Raw genomic sequence first — 23,953 nt, 5'->3', positions numbered from 1 at the left:
CAAATTTGATAACAACATGTGAGGAGCACATTATAAAGGAAGTCTTATTCCGGCAACCATAAAACTAAGAAAGGATGGCTTGCCTTCTAAAATAAAAGAGAAAATACTCCACCACAAAAACAAAGCCATAGTTGACATGGGAAGCATACAAGTAGCTCCACTAGGAGACATGGAATTGGACCTTAGGATTTGGATAACAATTTGACCAAGATTTGGAGAATGATTTGTACCTCTGAACCGTACTTTTTGACAATTTTATTTTTCTGCAAAATCAAATTCAACGAATTAGTTTAGATTATTATCCACTAGATCTATATTAAAAAAATAATAATAAGAGGTCCAATTTTAAGGGTAGACGTTCTTTGCCGCCTTCATTAACTAGTTCAAGTAGGCATACTGGTGTTCTTCATCTATCAATGTCTTAACGATCTCAGAATTGCTTTGTTAATCATATTTGTGGCATAATTTCTTTGAAAACTATAAGTTTGATGAATAAAAGGAACCATATTGGGAAGGAGTGAAGGACCAAAACTACCAGGTTTAATAGATGGGAGCAATATTTTTTCCATATTTGTCAATTCATTCATAAACACATGGTTGTAAATGCAATAATATATGTCAAGTTTATGCTGTATTTGTGAAGTTTTCTTTATAAGAGATGGCGTCATCCATCAACATCTAAACTTAAAACTTAACACAATGCTTTGAAATGTTTGAAATTAATACCTTATTTTTAGAATCTTAATTATCATGAGACTTAGCTTAAAAATGAGACGGGTATAGGGGTTAAGTTAGTTCAAGATATACACGATGTTTGCTTTGTTGTGTAAAAAATTTGTGTGGTATTACCAAATGTTAAAATAATGCAACCATGTTAAAACAAATTTAACTGATGCTATCTATTTATCCTAATACTGTCCGGAGTTTGCAAGTTAGATTGACATACTATTCTAAGCTTGATAGCGTGAGTAAAAATTTAGGTTTCTCCATGTCAAAAAAAAAAGAATAGAAAATAACACTACAGTCGAACCATTTTCTGAATATGACATGTTGCTGTGTCAAAAACGCTTAAGCTGATATTAAACAAAACTACCTGTAGGCTCGATAATGATCAACAGCGGGTGTTTGGTCTAGTGGTATGATTCTCGCTTCGGGTGCGAGAGGTCGCGAGTTCGATTCTCGCAACACCCCCACGATAGTGCATATTGTGGGCTTTTTTATTTTTTGCTTTTTAAAAAAAAATCGTGGGCTCTTTTTCGAAGCCCAACCTACATTGTGGATTTGGTTTGGGCTCTCTCCTGGCCAGGCTGCTCATACAAAACTACAAGATCTAATTCCTCTTATTTTCGAGGAGACCAGAAATCGCAGTGTCTAGGGTTTTGCTGAAAGTCGAAACCTTCCTCACCCAAAACCTCTCTCTCTCTCTCTAATCCTTCACCATGAGCAGGTCAGGCCAGCCCCCGGATCTCAAGAAGTAAGCCTCTCTCTCTCTCTCTCTCTCTCTCTCTCTCTCCTGCTCTATTTTCTCAGTTCGATTTCATCTTCGTCGCTGCATCTACTCTTTTAGATTCGATTCTAATCAATTCAATTTCTTCTTCTTCGTTTTCACAGGTACATGGACAAGAAGCTTCAAAGTAAGTTCACTATGCTCTTTTCGCTTCCCTTTCCTTACTTTACTGGATTTGCCTTATCGCACTATTTGGCTGCTGAAATTTGTTCATATTTCGTGGCATGGCCTATGAGTTAGGACTGGGCGTTAAGTTTAGCTTCGGATTGGCTTTCTTTCTTGGCTCAAACTATGAATTTTACAGAAAACCAGTATCTCCTTAAAGTGAATCACATAATCTTGTTAGTGTTGTTATAATGGTTTTGATACAGATTCCTTTGTATAAATGTAATTGCATTAGTCATGTTTTCCGGCTAGGTTTTTGTGTTTGGTTTATGCATGTGATTCAAGTCATTCAACTAAGGTCTTTATTTGGCTTAGTTATGTTGGTCAAGTTTAGGTTACCATTGATAAGGTCTTTGTAGATTCGGATCCAGATGCTGTGTTAATTTGTTTTTTTTCTGGAAACTATGAAATGGTACCAGCATGCGAGTAAAAAATATGTTAGCCCGGCCCAAGTAAATGTTTACAGCATGAGTTTTGCACTTGCTGATATACTTTTTGATCCATATTCAAGTTGATTTGGGTCATAGGGATTTAATTGTTATGAAGCTAGGTGTCTATAAAAGAGCAGAGTTATGAAAGCGATTGTGTTCTCAATTGTCCTTTTCCTTTAATTGGGCCACAGAAATAACTTTAATTTAATAAGTTTCTTTTGATATCCTTTGCTTTTATCCAAAACTTGACTGTTTACCTTATTCCCATTCCCCAATGCTGAATTTTCATGCATATCATTTCTATTCCTAGAATTGAAACAAATTAGAATTCGAAATTCTCTCCGAAGTCTAGGTGATAAAAGATTTTCAGGAACAAACAAATCATAATGATTTTTATCCCTATTTCAAGTCATCTTTTTATATTTGGTAATGACTTATTCTTATCAACATGAGTTTTTTCTCGGTATTTTTGATTAATTTTGTGTCTACTTTGATGAACCAACGAAAAATGAAAAGTTTGGCGATTTTTGTTCTGTCATTTATAATTTTTGTTAAGAAGTGAGGATTTAAACAACACATGTGAAGCACATGAGAATTTTTCTGTCCTAGTATCTAGTACTAAGGATCCTTTTTTTTTTTGTCTTTTTACTCATGTATTTCTTCTTTCTGAGTCTCTTTTAAATTTTTTTTGCTCGCAACTATTTTATGACTTTCTTTTCTTTTCTTTGCATGACATGACCAATTGGTGACTTGTGACTCCTTTCTAAATCATTTATGCACTTTGTAGTTTTGCAGTTGAAAATGTTTAAGAAGCAATTGTTTTGTGGAAATAGAAAATTAAATTATATTTTATAGGTGATGACCATGATGGTATGAACCCCTTTGTTTCTCTAAATGGTGCCTTGGCATTTTCTATTTTCTAGTTTTTAACTATCACTAAAATGTCCGTCTACAATGTTTGGGTGAATGGAAGGTGGTGCCAAATTTTTTGCTACTCTTTGGTTACTTTCTCGTCTCAAATATGAAAGTTTCTAGCTTTCTGTAGATCCTTTTTAAGTTGAAGGGTATATAGGGGTTAGAAGGTCAGTCCTTAGGTATTAGAACTACAGACAATTCCTTGATGCTAAAACATCAGTCTGACATTATTTCCTTTCTTTTGAAGCTACTAGAATCTCTAAACTGTTGACCTAACTTGTGTTTTGTATTGCAGTCAAGCTAAATGCAAACCGAATGATTATTGGAACCTTGCGTGGATTTGACCAGTTCATGAATCTGGTGGTTGATAACACTGTAGAAGTGAATGGTGATGAAAAGACCGACATAGGCATGGTGGTATGTACCAATTTTGTTCTCCATTTCTTTGTTGATTTTATAGTTATCCTAATAATTGTTGAGGGTACTTAAGTTTGCTTAATGTTGAATTATATTGCTGCAGGTGATCAGAGGAAACAGTGTGGTTACAGTTGAAGCACTTGAACCTGTGGCCAAAATGCAGTAGTTTTTGTTTTTAAAAAATTTATCTGGATGTAGGATGCAAAGGGAAACTCTGTAACTTTGTTATGATGGTGAGGTGAATTCTATATCACCCTTGCCACCAAGCAGATTGTGATGAATGTAATTCTGTTGTTCTATATGGAATAGCAGTTAATTGGGTGTAAGATACAAAATGTGGTAATGCTGCTGCTTTGACTTTGAATGCATCTTAGCTTTGTGCAAGCGTTTGCTAATGTGGATGAGCTATTGCCTTTTCATTTCTTTTTCATTGTTAGTCCTAAGCTTGTCCACAAGCATGTGAAGCAGTTCATTTTTGCATGCTAATAATAAAAGAAAATGCAGAGTTTTGCCCAAGTTGTTGTTACCATTCTCCTGCTTCAGGGTGTATCCTGAACAATACAATGCAAGAGTCCTAGTGTATCTGACGATGTGCTGGTGACCACAAGGCTGAAGAACACCTTGATTTTTTATGGAGATATATATCCTTCATTCATACTGTATGAGCTTAGGAGCTCGTGTTGAACAAAGATACTGTAAAAGCAATGTCCCAGAGGACTCGGCAAACCCTCTTTAGTAACCCTTTTTGGGGAGTGTTTCGATTGTGCCCCAGTCAAGAAGAGAAAGCGAAGACCTCAGAGAGATTACCGTTTACATGGGAAAAGCTCTTTTGGGCATAGAATGAAACAACTGACGGTTGCCCGCCATGTCCATTTTGAATTTGAAGGTGCAAATCATGGTAGAACAACTCAACTATAAAGGCTTCTTTTTCAGTCTGATTGAACAACTCAACTACTCAAGGTCTGCTTCTTTTTTTCTTTTTTGTGTTGGTTGATCAATACATCTTCTCTCTCACAAAGGCCTGAAAGGCAACGACAACTTAATGCTGTCCAAGCGTGGATTCCAAGTAGCATTAAACCAATGAATCTTCCTTTATTAACATGTGCTTCTCATCGAAGACATGTGAGAAACACATGTGATAGGTGCTTGATTACATCGGTGTTGTCATGAGAATGAAAGTTTATACTATCCTTAATCATAATCCAAGAGAATCAGGAAAATCGTAAAATTCATGAACACTAAACCATAAATTTTAAACTCTTGATCGGTCGTGTCTAAAATTCTCTTGGACATATAATTTTGGGTTTTGCTTCAAAAATGATATTCTCTTGCCAAATACTACGTTATGTTCTTACTGACAACTTCAATATGAAAAGTTACTAAAAATACTGTAACATGTTAACGTAACTATGCCAGAAAAGCAGATGTATAATGAAGGAATGGTCCCAAATCACAAGGGTCGCCTTTTAAAATGACCAATTGCTTGAGCTTGTAGGTGGCGAAAAAGAGAAGAATCTGTATTGTTAAGCATAGACAACTCCTTGCTTGTCTTCTACTTGGCTGTTGCTTATTCCTACTCTTCATGTTCATGAGGCGGCCCATTATTCCCTTCTCTTCTTTTTGTGTTTCTTTGTATAAAGATTGGGACAAGTACACTATATTATTGAAGAATCAAAACCGCTCTCATATGTGTTAAGCCTGCTTTACATGGATTGATCGTTTCTTCTTTTTCCTCCCCTACTACTTTGCACACATTGTGACTTGTGAAAGCAAAACTTAATGTATCCGTTGAGGATAAAGGTGCTCTTATGCAAAGAGAACGTTCTTATTTCACTGAGAATGAAACTTCTTCTAGTCGACGGTTTGGCTTTCCATAGTATCAATATGCATCTTTCAACGGTAATGGTATAGATTCTAGTTTGAAACATAATCCAGATTAATAGCATGACAATATTTATTTGGTTTGGAGCAATTTCCGAAATACTCACATTGACTTTACTTCGACACAATTGGGTTAATTTGCTTAGTAATTATGTTGTTAGGATAAAATGCTTGTAACTCACAAGCACAAAAGCTGCCAGAATGAATGGGGTTAGAAGTGATTTGACCCTCAGTCCTCAGATGTCATAATCAGATGATGGTTGTAGGTAAATAACCTTTCTTTTTCTTTAAACTCATGTTAATATGACCTGTCATTCCACCTTAATCTACAAGAGACAAAACAAAATCATTTCTGATACTTCCAAAGTCGCAACATAGAGATGTGCGTGTGCCAAATTGCCTCAATTTCATCTCATGTAAGACTTTGGTGATATTTGGTGCAATGTCTTTACATAGTAGTTGGTATTCACGTGATTTTAATGTCATGAACAATATATGATACCCTTTATTAATGAGGAGGGTATAAAGGAGGCTGAGGTGACAATGAAATGAAATTTCTGTTGCCGGTCATTCAATTGGGAAACATTTCACGATTAATTTCTAAAGTTTATTAATGTAAACTTTAATATATCAGAATAATAAGAGAAAATCTCAAATAAGTAGCTGTAAATTACGTTGGATTCGATTGTAGAAACAATTTTGACAAAACTTAATACTAGTGACTAAGATTGAAAACAAGATAATTAACTTGAACATTTTTTGGACTAGGCAAAAAAATATTTCTTTTTCTATAAGCGTCAAGTTTAAGAGAGAGATCTTGTCTCAACATATGGCATATACAAGGGTAAGGGGACCAGAGTTGATTGGCTACCATAGAAGAATGGAAAAATATTAGTGACTGCAAAAAAAAAAGCGTCAAATCCCTCATAGGCTCCCTCCATACCTAAGCCAATAGAAGCTCAACACCTCCATTCACAAATGAGATTATATATATAAATGGTGATGACTTTGCTCTTAAGTGGAAACTCCACCCAACCCACCTCTTCATCTTTTTCCCTCTTTGTCCTGGAAGCCTCCCCCTTAAACAATTCCACAAGCCTCCTCTATCCTTCTCTCTACTCATATACCCATCTCAACCTACCACTTCTCATTGCTTCTTCAACTCTCAAATCATAGCCAGCCAAGAATTTTGCATTAAAAAAAGCTAAGAGGGGAAATCAAGAAAGTGATGACAGTCACGTCTCACCATCCGGGACCTTTCCTTGAATCCAACTCTACTCAACATTCACATCCCAAGGATTGGTCTTTCGCAAGGTCCCAAATTTAGTCAATTTGGGATTAATTTAGTGAAAAAGATTGAGTCTTTGATTGTTTCCTCGACCCCAAAATTGCTATCTTGGTCACCATGACTGAGGTACTCCAATCCCCATCTCACTTCCCTTCACCTTCAAGCTCTTCCCCACCCACAAGTAATGATGGCCCATACCCACATGCCCTTATTACCAGTCCTTCCGTAGGTGAGAGCCTGCAAGCCCATTTGAGTTCAGAGGAGGAGGAACAAGAAGAAGAAGAGAGGAAGAGGAGCGAGAGAGACAGAGAGGGAGATCAGCTGTCGCTCTTGACGCTTCTTGTGGCTGCTTTTAGGAAATCTTTGATTGGGTGCAGTACTACTGGGACTGGGGCCGAGAGAGCTAAGCTTTCCAACATGGAGATTGGGTGGCCTTCCAATGTGAGGCATGTTGCCCATGTCACCTTTGATCGGTTCAATGGCTTTCTGGGTTTGCCGGTTGAGCTTGAGCCTGAGGTTCCCAGGAGAGCTCCTAGTGCTAGGTCTGTTGCAATTTCTGGGCTCTTGATTGATGGGTTTTGCTTCTTTTCTTTCATGGAAATTAGAATTGTGTTGTTGGGTTTCTATCAACTTGTTAGAGTATATTATGGGTTTTCACAATTGGGTTAGTTTTATCTTTCTTGAAATGTTGTTATGGTTGCATATAGTGGTTGGTTTCATTGTTTTTGATGAACAATGAATTTGGCTAGGGAAACCTGTGTTAGGGTTTTCATTAGTTGGTTTGCTGATAAAGGTATCAAATTGTGTTTTCTGTATTGGTTTTAAGCTGCATTGGCTTTCTAGGGAAAACCCAAATTCAGAAGCATTTTGTTCTTGTGCCTGGCTGGAGCTTTTGAATATTAAATCCTTCGTTTTCTTCGTTTGTGTTGGCACATGACATTATTATTCTTTGCTTGATTGCTGGTATTTGGTGTACTAGATTCTGCTCTAAGCAAGCTTTGTTTTCCAAAAAAACTTGACCAATTGTTGTACTTTGGGCCATCAATAATCTTAGCTTAGTTAGTGTGGTATGATTCGTATCAAGCTGCAACCACTTGATGCCAGTTTTCTGTGTACCTTTGATATGGTTATATTTTCTGAGGCTTGGAAAACGTTGGTTCCGCATATTTTAAGGAGATTTTTGGATTGTTATGAGTTACTGAGTTGGGCCTTTCTGTTGCTCAAGTAAGATTAATAGAATACTGGTTTGTGTTGCCAGAGCCTTTGGTCTATTTCTTAATGATTTAGAGACGAAGCATTGGATGTGTCAGGCATTTTTCTTTTTCTATAAATGGGATGTCAGATGCTCTGTACATTGATTTTTTATTTAACTAATGCGATATGTCTGTGCTTGTTTGTGTAGCTTGTTGGAGTTGATTCCCTATGTTTGCTCGAGTAAAACTAAAGTAGGCACTGGATTCCCTAGGTTCTTTAGTGATAAAATACTCTAATTTGTTGCATGCTTGCAGCCTTGCATACTTGTTTCCATGTTTCAGTTTAACAGCCTTATGACATTTAAGGTAATAGTGCTATATTGACATTGTGTTCATCTCCAGTGCAAATGTTTTCGGGGTTTCCACAGAGTCCATGCAGCTATCATTTGATGCTAGAGGAAACAGTGTCCCCACAATACTCATCTTGATGCAGAGACATTTATATGCGCAGGGGGGTCTGCAGGTGACCATTTATCCTTTTCCTTCTTTCTTTCTGCATGCCAAGGGTAGAATGTAATTATAAAACTACACTGTTTAAGTACAGAAATTTTAGATTTCTTGAAAATTGCTGCTTGCTGCTTATGATATAGCTCAAAGCCTCAAACTAATTCGAATGTAAAGCTCAACAAACTAAAGAATAATATGCTGTAACAAACTAAAGTAACCCATTAACACATAATAGGGTGATTTATGAGACTCAATGATTCATGACAAGTTTGAAGTTAGCAATTTGGTATTAGCTTAAGCTAACTGGAATGAAAACTGAAGCTTACAAGTTATTCATGCAGGCAGAAGGAATCTTCAGAATTAATGGCGAGAACAGTCAGGAAGAGTATGTCAGGGACCAATTAAACAAGGGAATAATACCAGAGGGTGTTGACATGCACTGTTTAGCAGGTCTTATTAAGGTCAGGCATTTCCATATGTTCATGACTACTCTTTCTTCTGTTTATCCCATTTGTTGTCATTTCTTATTCTGGAATTAAGAATCTGTATGCATTATGGTTTATGGAACATGCCATCCATTGACCAAACTCAAAGATTATGGTTAATGGGCTGTACCTGCTCCATGGCCTTCCTCCCCCAATTAACCTAAGGTGAACTTGTTGTTCTGAACTTTCATAGTTTGACTTGCTAACATGATATTTGATGTCCTGGTGCTTTTGCAGGCTTGGTTTAGAGAACTCCCAACTGCTGTATTGGACTCTCTCTCACCAGAGCAGGTAATGCAGTCGCAGACAGAAGAGGAGTGTGCTCAACTTGTTAGGCTTCTTCCGCCAACAGAAGCTGCATTATTGGATTGGGCAGTAAACCTAATGGCTGATGTTGCACAGATGGAACACCTGAACAAGATGAATGCACGCAACATTGCCATGGTCTTTGCACCAAACATGACTCAAGTGAGTGAATATTACACTACTAAAGTTTTAATAAAAAGAAACAGAGAAAGGGAAACCATAAATCTGCAAATTTTAGTTATTGAATAATGACATCCATGCCAACACGTTGTATATAGTTGGGATGGATTCATAATGTGAGCTCATATATGATAGTATCATCATCTTTGCATGCAGTTTCTTTTATTTTTTAGGCGATCAATTGTTATATCTAAAGTTCATATATAGAGAATTAATGAGAAAGGGATAAGAAGACGTGCTACTTTGAGGGAAAATATTGCAACCCTTGGTTATTCTAGTACTTACTCAACATGTTCTAGATGACATCAAATAAGTCCAATCTTGTAATGAATCACCTAGGAAAAATCACCCTTAACTTGATAACTAGGCAGTCATAATCTCTGTATCCAGTATCCTTTATCAGTTAGCATTTCGGTTCTGATGTGATAATCGTATATTGTCAAATGTTAAGGGTTTCCCTTGAATATATTGTTATATTTTAATCCATTATTCTACTCAAGTATGGTTTAGTAACAGTTCCCTGTAACTTTTGTTTATCACAGATGGTAGATCCTTTGACTGCATTGATGTATGCAGTCCAAGTGATGAATTTCCTCAAGACTCTTATAGTCAAGACACTAAGAGAGAGAGAAGAGTCTATGGTGGAAACAGCTCCTGTCCCACGCCTTGAGCCTTCTGATGAGGATGAGCACCAAAGCACTTTTCAACCATATCTCGAAGAGACTAATAAGGAGGCTAACAAGGAAAATGAAGAGGAGAATGTATTTGTTGCCGAAGAACCGGCTTTACAGAGCCCCCCTCGCACTTTACAAGATGAACCTAGTCAACCTACAGCTGAAAGTGGATCCCAGAATTTCCTCTCTTCTATCAAATATATGATCCCCGGAGGAAATTGGTCTGTAGTTGATAATTGTCCTTGTGAGGTTGTATCCCAAGTCAGCTCTTTAACAAATGGGCTCCAAGAGGATGGCATAACAGGTCAGGGTAGAGAGGCTCAGACAAACGTTTGGAAGAGTCAACCAAGCGTTTCAAATCTGAAGAAGGGATCAAAGGTCACTGAGCAGCTAATGGTTCAAATTGTCGGGCCTGGAGACAAGAGCAAGAGAACTGGGATTCTTAGCCGCATAAATTCGAGGACAGATATCGCTGAAGGTTGGCGTTGAAGGGTGTATGGTGCCGCTTTTGGGTGTTGGGAGACTGCCCATTGGTGACACAGGTCCTCTCAAGTTTTCCTTTCTCCCTTGTGAAAATGTTGTTTATGTGTATGTCTGTATGATATAATGTGTGCTTTACATTTGTTTCTGGATGATGTTCTTAACCCTGTTGCCTAACCCATTCTAACATTTCCTGTTTTTCAAATGGATTATGAACCCCTCCTGCCTCTTATATCCGCTAAGTTGACGTGGATTGATACACCTTTGGCCTGGAGATTCTATAAAATATTGGAAACTTCTTGTTTCACCGACTTGAAACTCTCTTGATGGCAATAATACCCCTATCCGATGATCGACCAACTCTTATTAGTTTTGCAAAATCCATCCAGTTCTTATGAAGTGCAAATTGAATTATTAGTGATTTTCACAGGATAATAACTGGTCCTCTTTGAGTCGAACTTAAAATCCCTTATTGACACCAGCAAGTAGGTGTTAGTTTAGATTTCAAAGTGAAATACTCAAGTTAACACCACCTAAGGAGGCTGAAATGGAAAACATGTGGTATCCGGTACCATTTATTTTTATACTCCTTGTCATCAAACACAGTCCAAATCGATTAGTGGAAGAACGGCGGAGGTGCTTAAGGATGGTGGTCATGGTGGTTGGAGGCAATAGTTGTTGGTCTGGTTTCTGGGTTTGTGGCCCAGGAGTGTTGCTGATCTCCGTTTTTTCTAGTTTTGTTTTTTAGTTTCTGTGTTTTTTTCTGTTTTGTCTTTGTCCGATCCTTTGTGATCGATTGATCATGTTTGTTGGCTCATTACAAGACACCGCTGATTGAGTGATGACGGTTTTCACCCGCCTCTATCTCGTGTATTCACTACTCAGGAGGAGGAGTTGACTCGAGCATATGTTATTCCTTCATGGGTTCAAAGACGCTACCCAGTTGGTATGCCGACGTGTTCTTACCAATGTTGTTGGCACTCTGTCGGTTTTTTGAGTCTTCTTGGTCTGTGTGACCATCGTTCCGGCCTCATGGTGTACCGGAGATTTAGCTTCTTTTCGGAAGTCCTTGTTCGGACCCTTTGGTCTGACGTTATTAGTGGGTCAATAGCGGCTCCTGTTTGTATCGTTCATACCACCTGTAACACTTCCGCATGAATGAAATCATTTGATCAAAAATCGATTAAGACTTCTAGTTTAACATAAGGCGATAAGGCACTTAGTCCCGACAAACAAACGTATTCTTTTAAGTGGAAATTAGTTTAGAAATATTCATACGACAATAACTGGTCTGTCATGCTTGAATCGAACTTAAGATATCTTATTTAGAGGTGTAAATTGGGCACGACTGTGATGATACTAGAAAACTCGTAATAATATGAGCGAATAAGAGAATAATTCATGTCCAAATAAAAATTGAAAATTAATGAGAAAATTACGATAAAAATTGGAAATTAAGAAAATTACAATTTGATTCGGAGAAAAAAAAAGCCAAGAAGTGTCCATTCTTTCAAATCAAAGTGGGCATCGACGATCCCTAGTCTCCAGCTTGCCCTCTTATCGCTTTCATCGTCTTAGCAAATTCGTTGTTTCTGAGAAGCCTCTCAAAGGTCTCCGAGCTCCAGGTATCTCTCTCTCTCCCTCTCCTCCTCCTCGGCTTCTTCTCTTCTTCTTAATCTGAATTCTGAAAGCTCCATTTTTTTTTTTTTTGAATTTTCTGACTTTCCAATCTTCAGCAGTAAAGCTGAGCTCTGCGATCTGCCCCCTGCTTACCCAGTTTCTGTTTTTGCTTTGTTATTAGAATTTCATATTAAATCTTGAAACTTTCCATGACAGAAGTGCGTTCAAGTGTCCCAGATTGGTAGTATGCATGTTTTTATTCAGACGCAGAGCCTTTTTCAGAATTATGAATATTCATGGCCTCCAAAGCCATTTTTGCTCTGTTCCTTCTTCAACTCTGTTACCTGTTCAACTCCCAACTCGAATGTATGTATTTACCACACAATGTTCAATTGTAGTGACTGATTTGTCAGATTGTTATCTTAGAAATTATGGGTTTTGTAGGGAGAGTCATTTGTGGTATGTTTTACCTGAGGAGGTGAAGAGTGAAACCCTTTTGAAACGGTATTTTGAGCTTCTCTCACCTTGTGAGAAGACAAATGTGCTGCGAATGCGCGGCGATGAGCTCCGAAAGAGAGCCCTGCTGGCCCGTGCGTTGGTTCGGACTACCATTGCTAGATATGTAGGTGCTCTCATTTTGTTTCTGCAAGTTAGAACGTGACTAGTTATGTTGTTTGTGTGGTTGGAAGTGGATGTCTAAACACTGTTGTTGAATACTAGATCAGACAAACGATAGAGTTGATCCGAGGTCATTGAACTTTAAAAAGAACGGTTATGGGAAGCCTGAGGTATGTTTCTTTTTCTTTACATTGATGCTTGATTGCTATCTTTTTGTTTTTCAGTTTGTGGGTGCACTTTGTAATCTTTGTTATAGCGTATTTGAGTAGGTAGACTGGCAAATTGCAGATCACTGGCAGCCACCTGCACTGCAATTCAACATCTCACACACTTCTTCCTTGATAGCTTGTGGAGTAGCTGTTGATTCACCAGTAAGTATTTTGAACGCTCAAGGGGCCATAACTTTTTTTAATCTTGATTCTTTAATCGTATGTGTGGATAATTCAAGTACATATATTTTATGTGCATATTGTTGGTGAAAAGATAATGTTTTTGAACTGATGTGATTTGATTCCTATATTTACAGATCGGTATCGATGTGGAAGAGAAACAGCGAAAGTTGAAGCACCATATTCTAGCTTTTGCCAAACGATACTTCTCTACTCATGAAGTGGAACATTTAACTTCTATCTCAGACATTGAAGTTCAGCGGCAGCAGTTCCTTAAACTGTGGACTCTCAAGGTCTGTTAGATGGCTTCAACATTGATAATGCATCGAGTTAGACTCCAATACATTCTAAGAGTTGTATGAAATGCAATACATAAATGTTACATTCTCCTGGGTGTATATGGGAAGTTTTAAACTGTTATACTGTCGATGTTTACTAAAAGCTTTTGTGCACCCACATCGGTAATAAACGCCCCACTTAAACATCTTTTTTTTCCTTCTGTGGAATAAATGTATTAAGGATACATTTGATATGTTTCTATGCCAAATAAAATGGGTGCTTTGGATTTGTGTTTCACTATTTCTATAAGTTTTATGAGATACAGGCTATAAGCGTGATTTCCAGTTCACTGTCCAAATCCTTTACTTAAGAGTTTTCTTTGTAGTCTACGGAAAATAGTATCAATAATGCCCTGAAAAAATGCATAGGTTCTCTTCGTTGATTATTGTGACCCACGTTTTATGTTATTCTAAAGCTTTCTTTTATTACCATGGATCTCATTTAGGAGGCATATGTGAAAGCATTGGGGAGGGGCTTCTCTGCTTCACCTTTTAAGACCTTTACCATTAGATTGAAGGCTGCAGCTAGGAGAGGCATTCCTCTATCTGAGGAATTGGATTCTCAGGTATGTCAGAGACTAGAAACATTTTATTGCAATATAGTGAGGCATCCATAGTTGTCAAACTCATAATACATTTGATGTGGAATCAACAGTTAAACATGGTTGTTTAGTAAGCTACAATTTGGGTTTGAGATTGTTGAGCAGGTATCAAGTAGTGTAGACATACTATGGTTGACTGATTGTTTCATTGTTCTAGATTTTTTAATGCTTTATGTCACTAAGATATTCCCAGCCCTAGACAAATTACTTCTGGTCCAGAGTGTTGATCATAGTATGTAATTTGCATCCTCTTTGAGAAGTTTCGGCCGCCCTCTCATTTACTTTTCAATATGTTTTAGATATCTGAAATAAGTGTCGAGTCTCTTGGCTCTGAAGATCTTACAAAGAACTGGCAGTTTTTGCCTCTAGAGTTGGCTGGTTCCCATTATGGTGCCATTTGCATGGAAAAACATAACACTATAGGTATCTTTCCTTCTTTTCCTCTCTAAGAGGTTTATTTATTTATATATATATTTTTGTTTTTGTATGGATTAAAATGAAATCGTCAAAAAAGTTGTCACAGTTGTATTGTACCATATGCAGGAAAAGGAAATGTTCCCATAAAATTGACAGCGCGAAGAACGATCCCACTTGTTGAAGATGAATGTGTTATAGGAACTGATCCTGTTGTACCAATAGGTGGATTGACTTATTGATTGTTTATAAGTGATTCTATCGTTCATATGAAATCATGCCATAGACTAGCAATTAATAGACAAATTCTTTCCTTCATTGGTCAGTGTACCCATCATACCCATCTCTCATCTCTGTTAGTACAGTGGAGAAATGCAACTTTTTTTTTTTCGTCTTAATTTGAAAAGTCCCTGGAAAAGTATACTATTCGGTATGAGGTTTGGACTTGCAAGGCATTTGAAAAATGCAACACCTTTCGGCCAAAAGGATGGGGATATATTACCGACACCTGAAGCATCCCAAAACCTCCCAAAACGGAAGATAATATTCTTGTATGAAGGGTGATTCTGCATCTATGCCATGATTTTTGAGGCTTCCAGTTAAAAAATCATCATGAATACAAATGTTAACATGAAGGTAACCTTGTGAGTGACAGTGTGACACTCTTGTAACAGACTAACAGGGCAGTCCATGAAGAATGGCTTCTGCTCTCGACTGCAAAAAACCAGTTACCTCTTCCCAAGAACCAGTGCAGAGACTCCCTATCCTGGCATTGTTTTGAATAGCCAAAACCTATTAAGTGATATAAACTGAAGCAAAAACAGCCACTTCAGTTAATCCACTTCATTTTGATTTCACTCTGAAATTTGGACCAATCTTGACCAGTAGAAATCCCAAACTTGGAAATAGCTATTTTCACAAGGGCTTGTTAATTGGCAAAAAAGCCATGAATGCGCATCACCATTCACCAGTAGTCTTTACAAGAACAAATCCCATTTCTGAAATGGTGAAAACGAGTAGCATCTCTGACCACAAACTGACGATCCACAATCTTGCTAATCGACTTGATAAACAAGTGGCAGTCTCCACACACCCTTAGGTTCTTTATCACTACGATCTCAGTCCCTGGTTCAGTGTTCAAGAGCCCAAATGCAATTGCCAATTTTTCACTGTGAACACCAACACCAATTACTTGCTCTTTGTTTCTTTCTCCTTCATTCTCATTGGACGCGCCAGGTTCCCGGGCTAAATTTTCTAACTCCTCCAATATGCTGTATATATCTTCTGTCTGACAATGGCTTCTATCCCCAGCCAAGAAAACATGAACTCTTCCTTTACACTCAACATAGCTACACCCTGGCTCCTTTTTGAGCTGCCTCTCCTTCATCATAACCCGAACCTTTAAAACCCCTTCTAGATTATTTGCATCAGAGTATATATTTGACATCAACACATAATAACCACTATTAGTTGGTTCTAGCTCGATGACATGTTCAAAAGCTATCTCTGCTAGTTCTACATTTTTATGTATTTTACAGGCACCCAAAAGGGCTCCCCATACTCCACCATCAGGCTTTACCTGCATCGAGTCAATTAGCTCTTTTGCTTCTTTAAGCCGACCTGCGCGCCCTAAAAGATCCACCATGCAAGAATAATGCTCTGGACCAGGCTGCAACCTATAGTTTTTCTCCATTGCAGCAAAACACTCCAGTCCCTCATCAGTCAATCCTGCATGGCTACAGGCAGACAAAACAGTCACAAACATGGCTTTGTCAGGCCTGATTCCAGTCGCGATCATTTCCTCGAAGAGCTCCAATGCAATCTCTCCATGTCCGTGCATCCCATACCCACCGATAATCGCTGTCCAAGAAACTAAGCTTTTTTCAGGCATGACATCAAAAATAGCATGAGCCTTCACCAAATTACCACACCTAGCGTACATATTGATCAGAGCATTTTTCAAATACGGATTGGAACCAAATCCACTAGACTCTATCCGTCTTTCTACCTCACGTCCAACGCCATGCGCACCAAGGTGAGTACACGACGATAGAACGCCAACAAGCGTCACAGGATCAGGGCAAACACCACAATATTCCATCTCCCTGTACAGATTCAAAACATGAGTAGCAAGCCCATTCTGCGCATACCCGGAAATCATTGCATTCCAAGTAATCAAACCCTTTTCAGGCATCGCATTAAACATCTTCCTTGCATTATCAATCGACCCGCATTTCACATACATTGTAAGCAAACAATTCCTCACAGACAAATCAACGTCGAAACCGCACTTCACACTAGAACCATGAAGGCACATCCCAAGACTCAAATGCACCGGAGCCACGCACCCCGGAATCAAACCCAGCATGGTAACTGAATTAACCTCCACGCCCTCCTCCCTCATTCGACGAAACAACGAAACCGCATCACGAAACTTCGAATTCGAAGCATGCCCAGATATCAAAGCATTGTAGCAAACAGTCAGCTTCCTCGAGTGGGGATTTTCATCGAACACCTTGCGTGCGTCATCGGTCGAACGGCATTTACAGTACATGGAAACCAAAGAGGTTTGTACGAAGGGGTCGGGCTCGCACCCGGTTTTGACGACGTGGGAATGGAGTAGTGAACCGGTGAGAGGGAGGGAGAGGGCGGCGCAGGATTTGAGAGCGAAGGGGAAAGTGAAAGCGTTGGGTGGGTGGCCGAATCGGAGCATTTGGCGGTAAAGAGTGAGAGCTTCGGAGAAGAGGCATTGCTTTGCGAGCTCTCTTAAGCGAGAGTTCCATGGGGAGGTAGAGGTGGTGGTGGTCATTGTGGCCTGTGGCGGTGGCTGCAACCCCTTTTGTGCTGCATTTCGATATTTTGGCGCGCATCAGAGAAGCTAAAATTACATTTTTATTTATTTGGATATTATTTTTTTTTATCAAAATATTGACGACGATCATTGAAATGCGATGCACACAATTTTTCCACGTCACCTGTAATTGCATGTAGCTAAATCACGTATTACTAACTTTTTTTTTATGGGAGATTGTTGTAGAAAACCCTTTAAAAGTAAGGGAATCGCCTATTTTTTTCCTGCGTACGAAAAAAATTGCTAAAATTTTAACGCAAGACGCCAAGACATGGTTAATATATAAATAGCAATTTTGTAGAATGGAAGCTGAATACATGCATTAGACTCTTAAACCTTAAATAACAAGAATCAGTTTATTGATCTCTAAAAGTGCCAGAGAGGAAGTAAAATACAAAACACCCAAAATAGTAGAGCCAGAGCGAAAGTGAATAACTAGCACCTCGCCTACCTCTAGAGTTCTGACGGATTAGTAACAAATAACTGAATAGTTTCAACTAACTTAAAAACAAAAAATGTATCTTTTTAATATAAAAAGACGATGATCATCAACATCATCAATTCACAACCTGAAAAGATTCTTCAGCCATGGAACGAGGAGGAGAGATGACAATGAATAAGAAAAAAGCAAGTGATCAAGACAAGCAGAGTGTTCCATTTTACAAGCTGTTTATGTTCGCTGACCAATACGACATCACGTTGATGATCATCGGAAGTTTAAGTGCGATTGGAAATGGGCTATCACAGCCACTCATGACGCTGGTCTTCGGTGGTCTTATCAATTCTTTTGGAGCTACCGACCCAGCTCATATTGTTCCTACTGTTTCTCAAGTACGTACATAACCTGCACTATAATGCAAATGCACCTCCATTACAACCCGACATTACCTTTATTTTCTTATTATGATTCGTAGGAAGAGCATAGATTAATGGTAACCTTCATCTTTTTTAGATAAAATGTGATTAAGTACGGATATTCTAAAGATGTGTTCCTTTGATTGGGTTTTGTTTTTTGAGTGCGTGGTATGTTTCAACAACCTAATGGGGGCATTAATTAATGCGTTAATTCTTAAAGAAGCATAATTTAAATCCTAATGCTTTGTAGTATGAGTCTCTTTTTAACATTAAACGAAAATATATCTCAAGGGAGTCGGATGACACCAATTTCCCTTCTATTGGCCTCATGTGATATGAGTTTTTCTCTTTCCACACTCTGCATAAATACCAAACATAAAAAAAAAAAAAAAATTGTTTTTCTAATTCTTGAATATATTTATTAAAATAATTTTGATTCCCCACTATACCATGCATATATTATGTACGTTCCAGCATATGTCGAAATTAAGAGCTGGATCATTTCTAAGTTAATTAACTAATTCCTACTTCCTATATATATATTTCAGGTGTCTCTAAAGTTTTTGTACTTGGCTATTGGTACAGGCCTTGCTGCATTTTTGCGTAAGTGTTTAGTTTGTGGAGTTGACTTCTGATTCTGTTCCATCAATTCAACTAAGTTTGAAACCAGTAATGTTTACCGATATATATTGGTTAATGGAAATAATATTTCATATACGTGCAGAGGTCTCATGTTGGATGGTGACTGGGGAAAGACAAGCCACTCGAATTCGAGGCTTGTACTTGAAAACAATACTAAGACAGGATATTGGATTTTTCGACACTCAAACTAACACCGGAGAGATCATTGGGAGAATGTCAGGGGACACCATTCTCATTCAAAATGCCATGGGCGAAAAGGTACGTAGCTAATTTCTTTAGCTTCTTTAGCACGGTATTATGCACAGCTAGTTGCAATGGTTGGTTCTTATGGATCATATTCTGTTGATTTGTGATATATGCAGGTGGGGAAGTTCATACAGCTCCTTTCAACTTTTCTCGGCGGTTTTGTAATTGCTTTTCTCAAAGGATGGCTTCTCACCTTGGTTTTGCTGTCCTGTATTCCTGCAATTGTTATTGCTGGAGGAGTCATGTCCATTGTCGTTTCTAAAATGTCAACACGCGGGCAGCGTGCTTATGCAGAAGCTGGCACTATAGTAGAACAAACTGTTGGAGCCATCAGAACAGTAAATTTGTTAGCTAGACCTTGATGTACAATTAATATCTTTATCTTATTATCAGAGTATAATGCTAACTACATTATAATTACATTTGTGCATTCTAGGTTGCATCTTTTACCGGAGAGAAGGAAGCGATAGATAAATACAACCAGAAGCTGAAAATTGCGTACAATAACACGGTTCAACAAGGACTAGCCACAGGGGTTGGACTTGGTACATTCATGCTCATTGTCTTTGGCACTTATGGACTTGCAATATGGTATGGATCAAAAATGATCATTGAGAAAGGCTACAATGGGGGCCAAGTCATCAATGTTCTATTTGCAATGATGAGTGGTGGAATGTAAGTTTATCGGTACTTCATATATAATCTACATTTTGGGGGATAATTTTGATGCTTTTCTTTAGAACTATGCTAATACTTACTTGTTTGGTTGTACTAGGGCACTAGGACAGACATCACCGTCTCTTAATGCATTTACAACAGGAAAAGCTGCTGCATATAAAATGCTTGAGACCATCAAGCGAACACCAACAATTGATCCTTATGATACTACTGGAGTTGTATTGGAAGATGTTAAAGGAGAGGTCAAACTTAAAGATGTGTATTTCAGGTATCCTGCTAGGCCAGATGTGCAGATCTTTGCTGGATTCTCGTTGCATGTTCCGAGCGGCACAACGACTGCTTTGGTTGGGCAGAGTGGAAGTGGGAAGTCAACAGTAATAGGCTTGGTAGAGAGGTTTTATGATCCAGAAGCTGGTGAAGTGTTTATAGATGGAGTCGATTTGAAGAAGTTGCATCTCAGATCAATAAGGGAGAGGATTGGGCTTGTAAGTCAAGAGCCAAATCTTTTTACAACAACAATAAGGCAGAACATAGCATATGGGAAAGATAATGCAACCGAAGAGGAGATTAGAAGAGCCCTGGAGCTTGCAAATGCAGCAAAGTTCATTGATAAACTGCCCAAGGTAAATTTATTTGTTTTTCTGCGGTAACCCTTAGGTAATATGTGAGGACTTGTGCTATGCAAGAGAGACTAACATGTTTATTTTGATAGGGGCTTGACACAATGGTAGGTGGAACATCATTATCGGGTGGACAAAAGCAAAGAATTGCAATTGCTAGAGCCATTTTGAAGAACCCAAGAATTCTGCTTCTCGACGAAGCAACAAGCGCTCTAGATACTGAGTCTGAACGAATAGTTCAAGATGCACTTGTCAGATTAATGTCAAATAGGACAACTATAGTTGTTGCTCATCGCTTGACAACGATAAGAAATGCTGATGCAATAGCAGTGGTTCATAAAGGGAAAATTGTAGAAAAAGGTAAGACCAAACCATTTGTAGTCTATCAATCCCAATCTACACTACGTGTTCCCCAAGTAACATTATTATTGGTTTGATATGTAGGAACTCACGACGAATTGACCAAAGATCCAGAAGGAGCTTATAGCCAACTACTTCGCCTACAGGAAGGAGCTAAAGAAAAAGATGCAGAATCAACCGGTCTAGATAATGGTTTAGATATAGATAAGACCATGCTTAGCTCTGGGAGCCAGAGATTATCAGCAGGGGCATCTTTAAGCAGAGGTTCATCAGGTAGCCGGCTGTCCACCACAATTAGCAGCTTTGGCACTCCTGCTCTGGTTAATTGCCAAGTGACAGAAGTAGTTGATGGGGAGAGCCTTGAAAAAATTAAGGTTGATCCCAAAGAGCGTAAAGCAGTTTCAATCAAAAGGTTGGCCATGATGAACAAAAATGAGCTTCCAATTTTGCTTATTGGAGCCATTGCTGCAGCTTGTCATGGAGTAATTTTTCCTGTATTCGGCTTACTACTCTCAAAAGCCATTAAAATGTTCTATGAACCGCATAGTGTGCTACGAGAAGACTCGAAAACATGGGCTGGACTGTATGTAGGGATGGGTTGCCTTGGGCTGGTTGTCGTTCCTGTGCAGAATTTCTTCTTTGGAGTTGCAGGTGGAAAATTGATACAGCAAATTCGTTCCTTGACATTTCAAAAGGTGGTGCACCAAGAAATTAGTTGGTTTGATGATCCCGCAAATTCAAGGTGGGTTAAACAAACAATAATATAATGAGCTTTGAATTCTCTATATGTTTTAATTGAAATAACATAATGAGCTTTGAATTCCCTATATATTTTGTACTTTCAGTGGTGCCATTGGTGCAAGGTTGTCTTCTGATGCTTCAACCGTGAAGGCTCTTGTTGGTGACGGCTTAGCCTTGATTGCACAAAATATAGCAACTGTCATAGCAGGGTTGGTTATAGGGTTCACAGCTAACTGGAAACTGGCGCTTCTGATTTTAGGCGTGTCGCCATTATTGATTATGCAAGGAGTACTTCAAACCAAATTTCTTAAAGGGTTTAGTGGAGATGCCAAGGTGAGTCAACTCTTTCCCCACGAGTTATTTATATTGCAAATTGTATTTGTTGCTAATGTTTTCAACATTGCATACAGGTTATGTACGAAGAAGCTAGCCAAGTGGCAAATGATGCAATTGGTAGCATTCGAACTGTTGCATCATTTTGTTCTGAAAAGAAGGTGATGGATGCTTATGAGAAGAAGTGTGAAGGTCCCATGAAGCAAGGAGTACGGTTAGGAGTAGTGAGTGGTGTAGGTTTTGGCTTCTCTTTCTTCGTAATGTTCTGCACCAATGCATTAATTTTCTACATTGGAGCTATTCTTGTAAAAAATGGGCAAGCTAAATTTGAACAAGTATTCATGGTAAGATTTCAGCTTCTTCCTTGCTCCATTCCTCCTACATCTGTTAGTGGTTCTTCTTTTTTTTTTTTTCTAATTCTATATTATTTTTCAGGTGTTCTTTGCTTTGACAATCTCAGCAGTAGGAGTTTCAGAATCTAGTGGTATGGCTCCTGACTCTAACAAAGCAAAGGACTCAGCAGCTTCAATATTTAAGATTCTTGACAGTAAGCCTAAGATCGACTTGAGCAGCGACGCAGGCTTAACACTACCGAGCATAAGTGGAAAAATTGATCTCGAACATGTCAGCTTCAAATATCCCACAAGGCCGGATGTGCAGATATTTAGAGACGTTTGCTTGAATTTCCCCTCTGGAAAGGTAATTACAAATCAACACTCAGTTTATGTTTGTAAATTTTATTGCTTAATGCTTAGCTTAATTAATATTCTATCTACACAGACTGTTGCTTTGGTTGGAGAGAGTGGCAGTGGGAAGTCGACAGTGATTGGCCTCATAGAGAGATTCTATGACCCCGACTCAGGTCGTGTACTATTAGATGGAGTGGAAATCAATAGGTTCAAGATAAACTGGCTGAGGCAACAAATAGGTTTGGTTGGTCAAGAACCAATTCTCTTTAACGCATCCATTCGGACCAATATTGCTTATGGCAAGCGAGGAGATGTAACTGAAGAACAGATCATTGCAGCCACAAAGGCATCAAATGCTCACAACTTCATTTCTTCATTGCCTCAAGGATATGACACCTCAGTTGGGGAACGAGGGGTTCAGTTATCTGGAGGGCAGAAGCAAAGAATAGCCATTGCAAGGGCTATTCTAAAGGACCCGAAAATTCTTTTGCTTGACGAAGCTACAAGCGCACTGGATGCAGAGTCGGAACGCATAGTACAAGATGCTTTAGACAGAGTGATGGTGAATAGAACAACTGTTGTCGTTGCGCACCGCCTTACCACGATCAAAGGGGCAGACATAATTGCTGTGGTCAAGAACGGCGTGATTGCTGAGAAGGGTAGCCATGATTTTCTAATGAAGATCACTGATGGTGCTTATGCGTCTTTGGTGGCACTTCATTCAAGCTCAACATGAGAAGTAAAACGCATACGAATAATAGTTGCATAGCCGAATATTATAGGCACACGTGCAGTGTATTTCTGATTAAGGACTACAAAAGTTATAAATTTTGTTTGTTAAAAAAAAAAGAGTACTTTGTGTAAATTCATGTAGTGTTGGTCACTGATCGCTATCTGAGTTGGATGATTATTACAAATTGTAGTCAGAGAAAAAGTAATGTAAATCGTTGACATAATTTTTAAATAAGAAAAATAATAAGCCTTAAATTCAAGTTCTTCTGTATAAGAAAGAACAATTTGGGTCGTGTCTATATAATAGTTTTTATTTATTTTGATATTTTAATTATGTCTCGTTATATGGGTGTAATAAGTTCCTCCAATTATTTAGTTGGGCAGGTCAGGCTGTAAGCTTGTATGTGTGCTCAAGGTGCCTTGTCGCCTCTAAGGAGTTACTGCCTTATGAAATTAATGCAACCTTTTAATAGTAGGGTTAAACGAAGTGTTATCAGGAAAAATTCTGATTGGCAATACAATAAGTTTTGTTTTATGGTAATGTGTAATCTTTCTTTTGTGTCACCTTTATTGCAAAGCAAATAGAGTGGTCTATTTGATACTCTTCACTAATTGGTGTATTGTTGAATACCTATACCTAGCATTAGTAGGTGTCTATGTTATTAGTCAGGTCGTTATTCAGCACGTCAAAAACAAAGACAGCAGCGCGCTGCACGTGATAGATTAGAGAGGGCACGTGATTTGTGGAGGGTCTACGAGATTTCGGTGGGGCGCGAACTATTTAAGCAATCAAACA

At 38.5% G+C, this 23,953-nt stretch overlaps 5 protein-coding genes and 1 non-coding gene across 9 annotated transcripts; 5 read left to right on the top strand and 1 right to left on the bottom strand.

Moving 5' to 3' along the window:
* Positions 1 to 1,119: 1,119 nt before the first annotated feature.
* TRNAP-CGG lies at positions 1,120 to 1,191 on the top strand. The gene has a single exon. It is a non-coding gene; the product is annotated as a tRNA-Pro (tRNA).
* A 145-nt stretch (positions 1,192 to 1,336) lies between these two features.
* On the top strand, positions 1,337 to 3,830 carry LOC112191604 (probable small nuclear ribonucleoprotein G). Its single transcript, XM_024330970.2, has 4 exons — positions 1,337 to 1,474; positions 1,612 to 1,634; positions 3,314 to 3,435; positions 3,539 to 3,830. Exons 1-4 carry the CDS (start codon positions 1,440 to 1,442, stop codon positions 3,599 to 3,601), a joined length of 243 nt encoding a protein of 80 aa, XP_024186738.1. The 5' UTR covers positions 1,337 to 1,439; the 3' UTR covers positions 3,602 to 3,830.
* A 2,499-nt stretch (positions 3,831 to 6,329) lies between these two features.
* LOC112191989 (rho GTPase-activating protein 5) lies at positions 6,330 to 10,736 on the top strand. The gene is made up of 5 exons (XM_024331496.2): positions 6,330 to 7,146; positions 8,200 to 8,320; positions 8,646 to 8,765; positions 9,027 to 9,257; positions 9,818 to 10,736. Exons 1-5 carry the CDS (start codon positions 6,722 to 6,724, stop codon positions 10,436 to 10,438), a joined length of 1,518 nt encoding a protein of 505 aa, XP_024187264.1. The 5' UTR covers positions 6,330 to 6,721; the 3' UTR covers positions 10,439 to 10,736.
* A 1,158-nt stretch (positions 10,737 to 11,894) lies between these two features.
* LOC112191990 (4'-phosphopantetheinyl transferase HetI) lies at positions 11,895 to 14,744 on the top strand. Of its 4 annotated transcripts, none has more exons than XM_024331497.2 (9): positions 11,895 to 12,054; positions 12,266 to 12,415; positions 12,494 to 12,671; positions 12,775 to 12,837; positions 12,937 to 13,038; positions 13,194 to 13,349; positions 13,841 to 13,960; positions 14,296 to 14,419; positions 14,540 to 14,744. In XM_024331497.2, the coding sequence occupies exons 2-9, from the start codon at positions 12,300 to 12,302 to the stop codon at positions 14,650 to 14,652; spliced, it is 972 nt and encodes a 323-aa protein (XP_024187265.1). In that variant the 5' UTR covers positions 11,895 to 12,054; positions 12,266 to 12,299; the 3' UTR covers positions 14,653 to 14,744. The 4 variants fall into 4 exon arrangements, with proteins under 4 accessions (XP_024187265.1, XP_024187266.1, XP_040372100.1 ...); XM_024331498.2 differs by having other exon boundaries at positions 11,898 to 12,054; positions 12,269 to 12,415; XM_040516165.1 differs by having other exon boundaries at positions 11,937 to 12,054; positions 12,231 to 12,415.
* A 536-nt stretch (positions 14,745 to 15,280) lies between these two features.
* LOC112191988 (putative pentatricopeptide repeat-containing protein At3g11460, mitochondrial) lies at positions 15,281 to 17,362 on the bottom strand. The gene has a single exon (XM_024331494.2). The coding sequence runs from the start codon at positions 17,217 to 17,219 to the stop codon at positions 15,375 to 15,377; it is 1,845 nt and encodes a 614-aa protein (XP_024187262.1). The 5' UTR covers positions 17,220 to 17,362; the 3' UTR covers positions 15,281 to 15,374.
* A 556-nt stretch (positions 17,363 to 17,918) lies between these two features.
* On the top strand, positions 17,919 to 23,333 carry LOC112193913 (ABC transporter B family member 9). Its single transcript, XM_024334175.2, has 12 exons — positions 17,919 to 18,092; positions 18,665 to 18,719; positions 18,841 to 19,016; positions 19,121 to 19,342; positions 19,441 to 19,679; positions 19,780 to 20,305; positions 20,395 to 20,662; positions 20,747 to 21,404; positions 21,508 to 21,736; positions 21,814 to 22,080; positions 22,172 to 22,435; positions 22,517 to 23,333. Exons 1-12 carry the CDS (start codon positions 17,934 to 17,936, stop codon positions 23,159 to 23,161), a joined length of 3,708 nt encoding a protein of 1,235 aa, XP_024189943.1. The 5' UTR covers positions 17,919 to 17,933; the 3' UTR covers positions 23,162 to 23,333.
* Positions 23,334 to 23,953: the final 620 nt, after the last annotated feature.

Source organism: Rosa chinensis, chromosome 3 (genome assembly GCF_002994745.2).
Source record: "Rosa chinensis cultivar Old Blush chromosome 3, RchiOBHm-V2, whole genome shotgun sequence".
Lineage (NCBI taxonomy): Eukaryota > Viridiplantae > Streptophyta > Magnoliopsida > Rosales > Rosaceae > Rosa > Rosa chinensis.
Note: the sequence above shows the minus strand (reverse complement) of the source record. Positions and strands in the feature narration are given on the sequence as shown.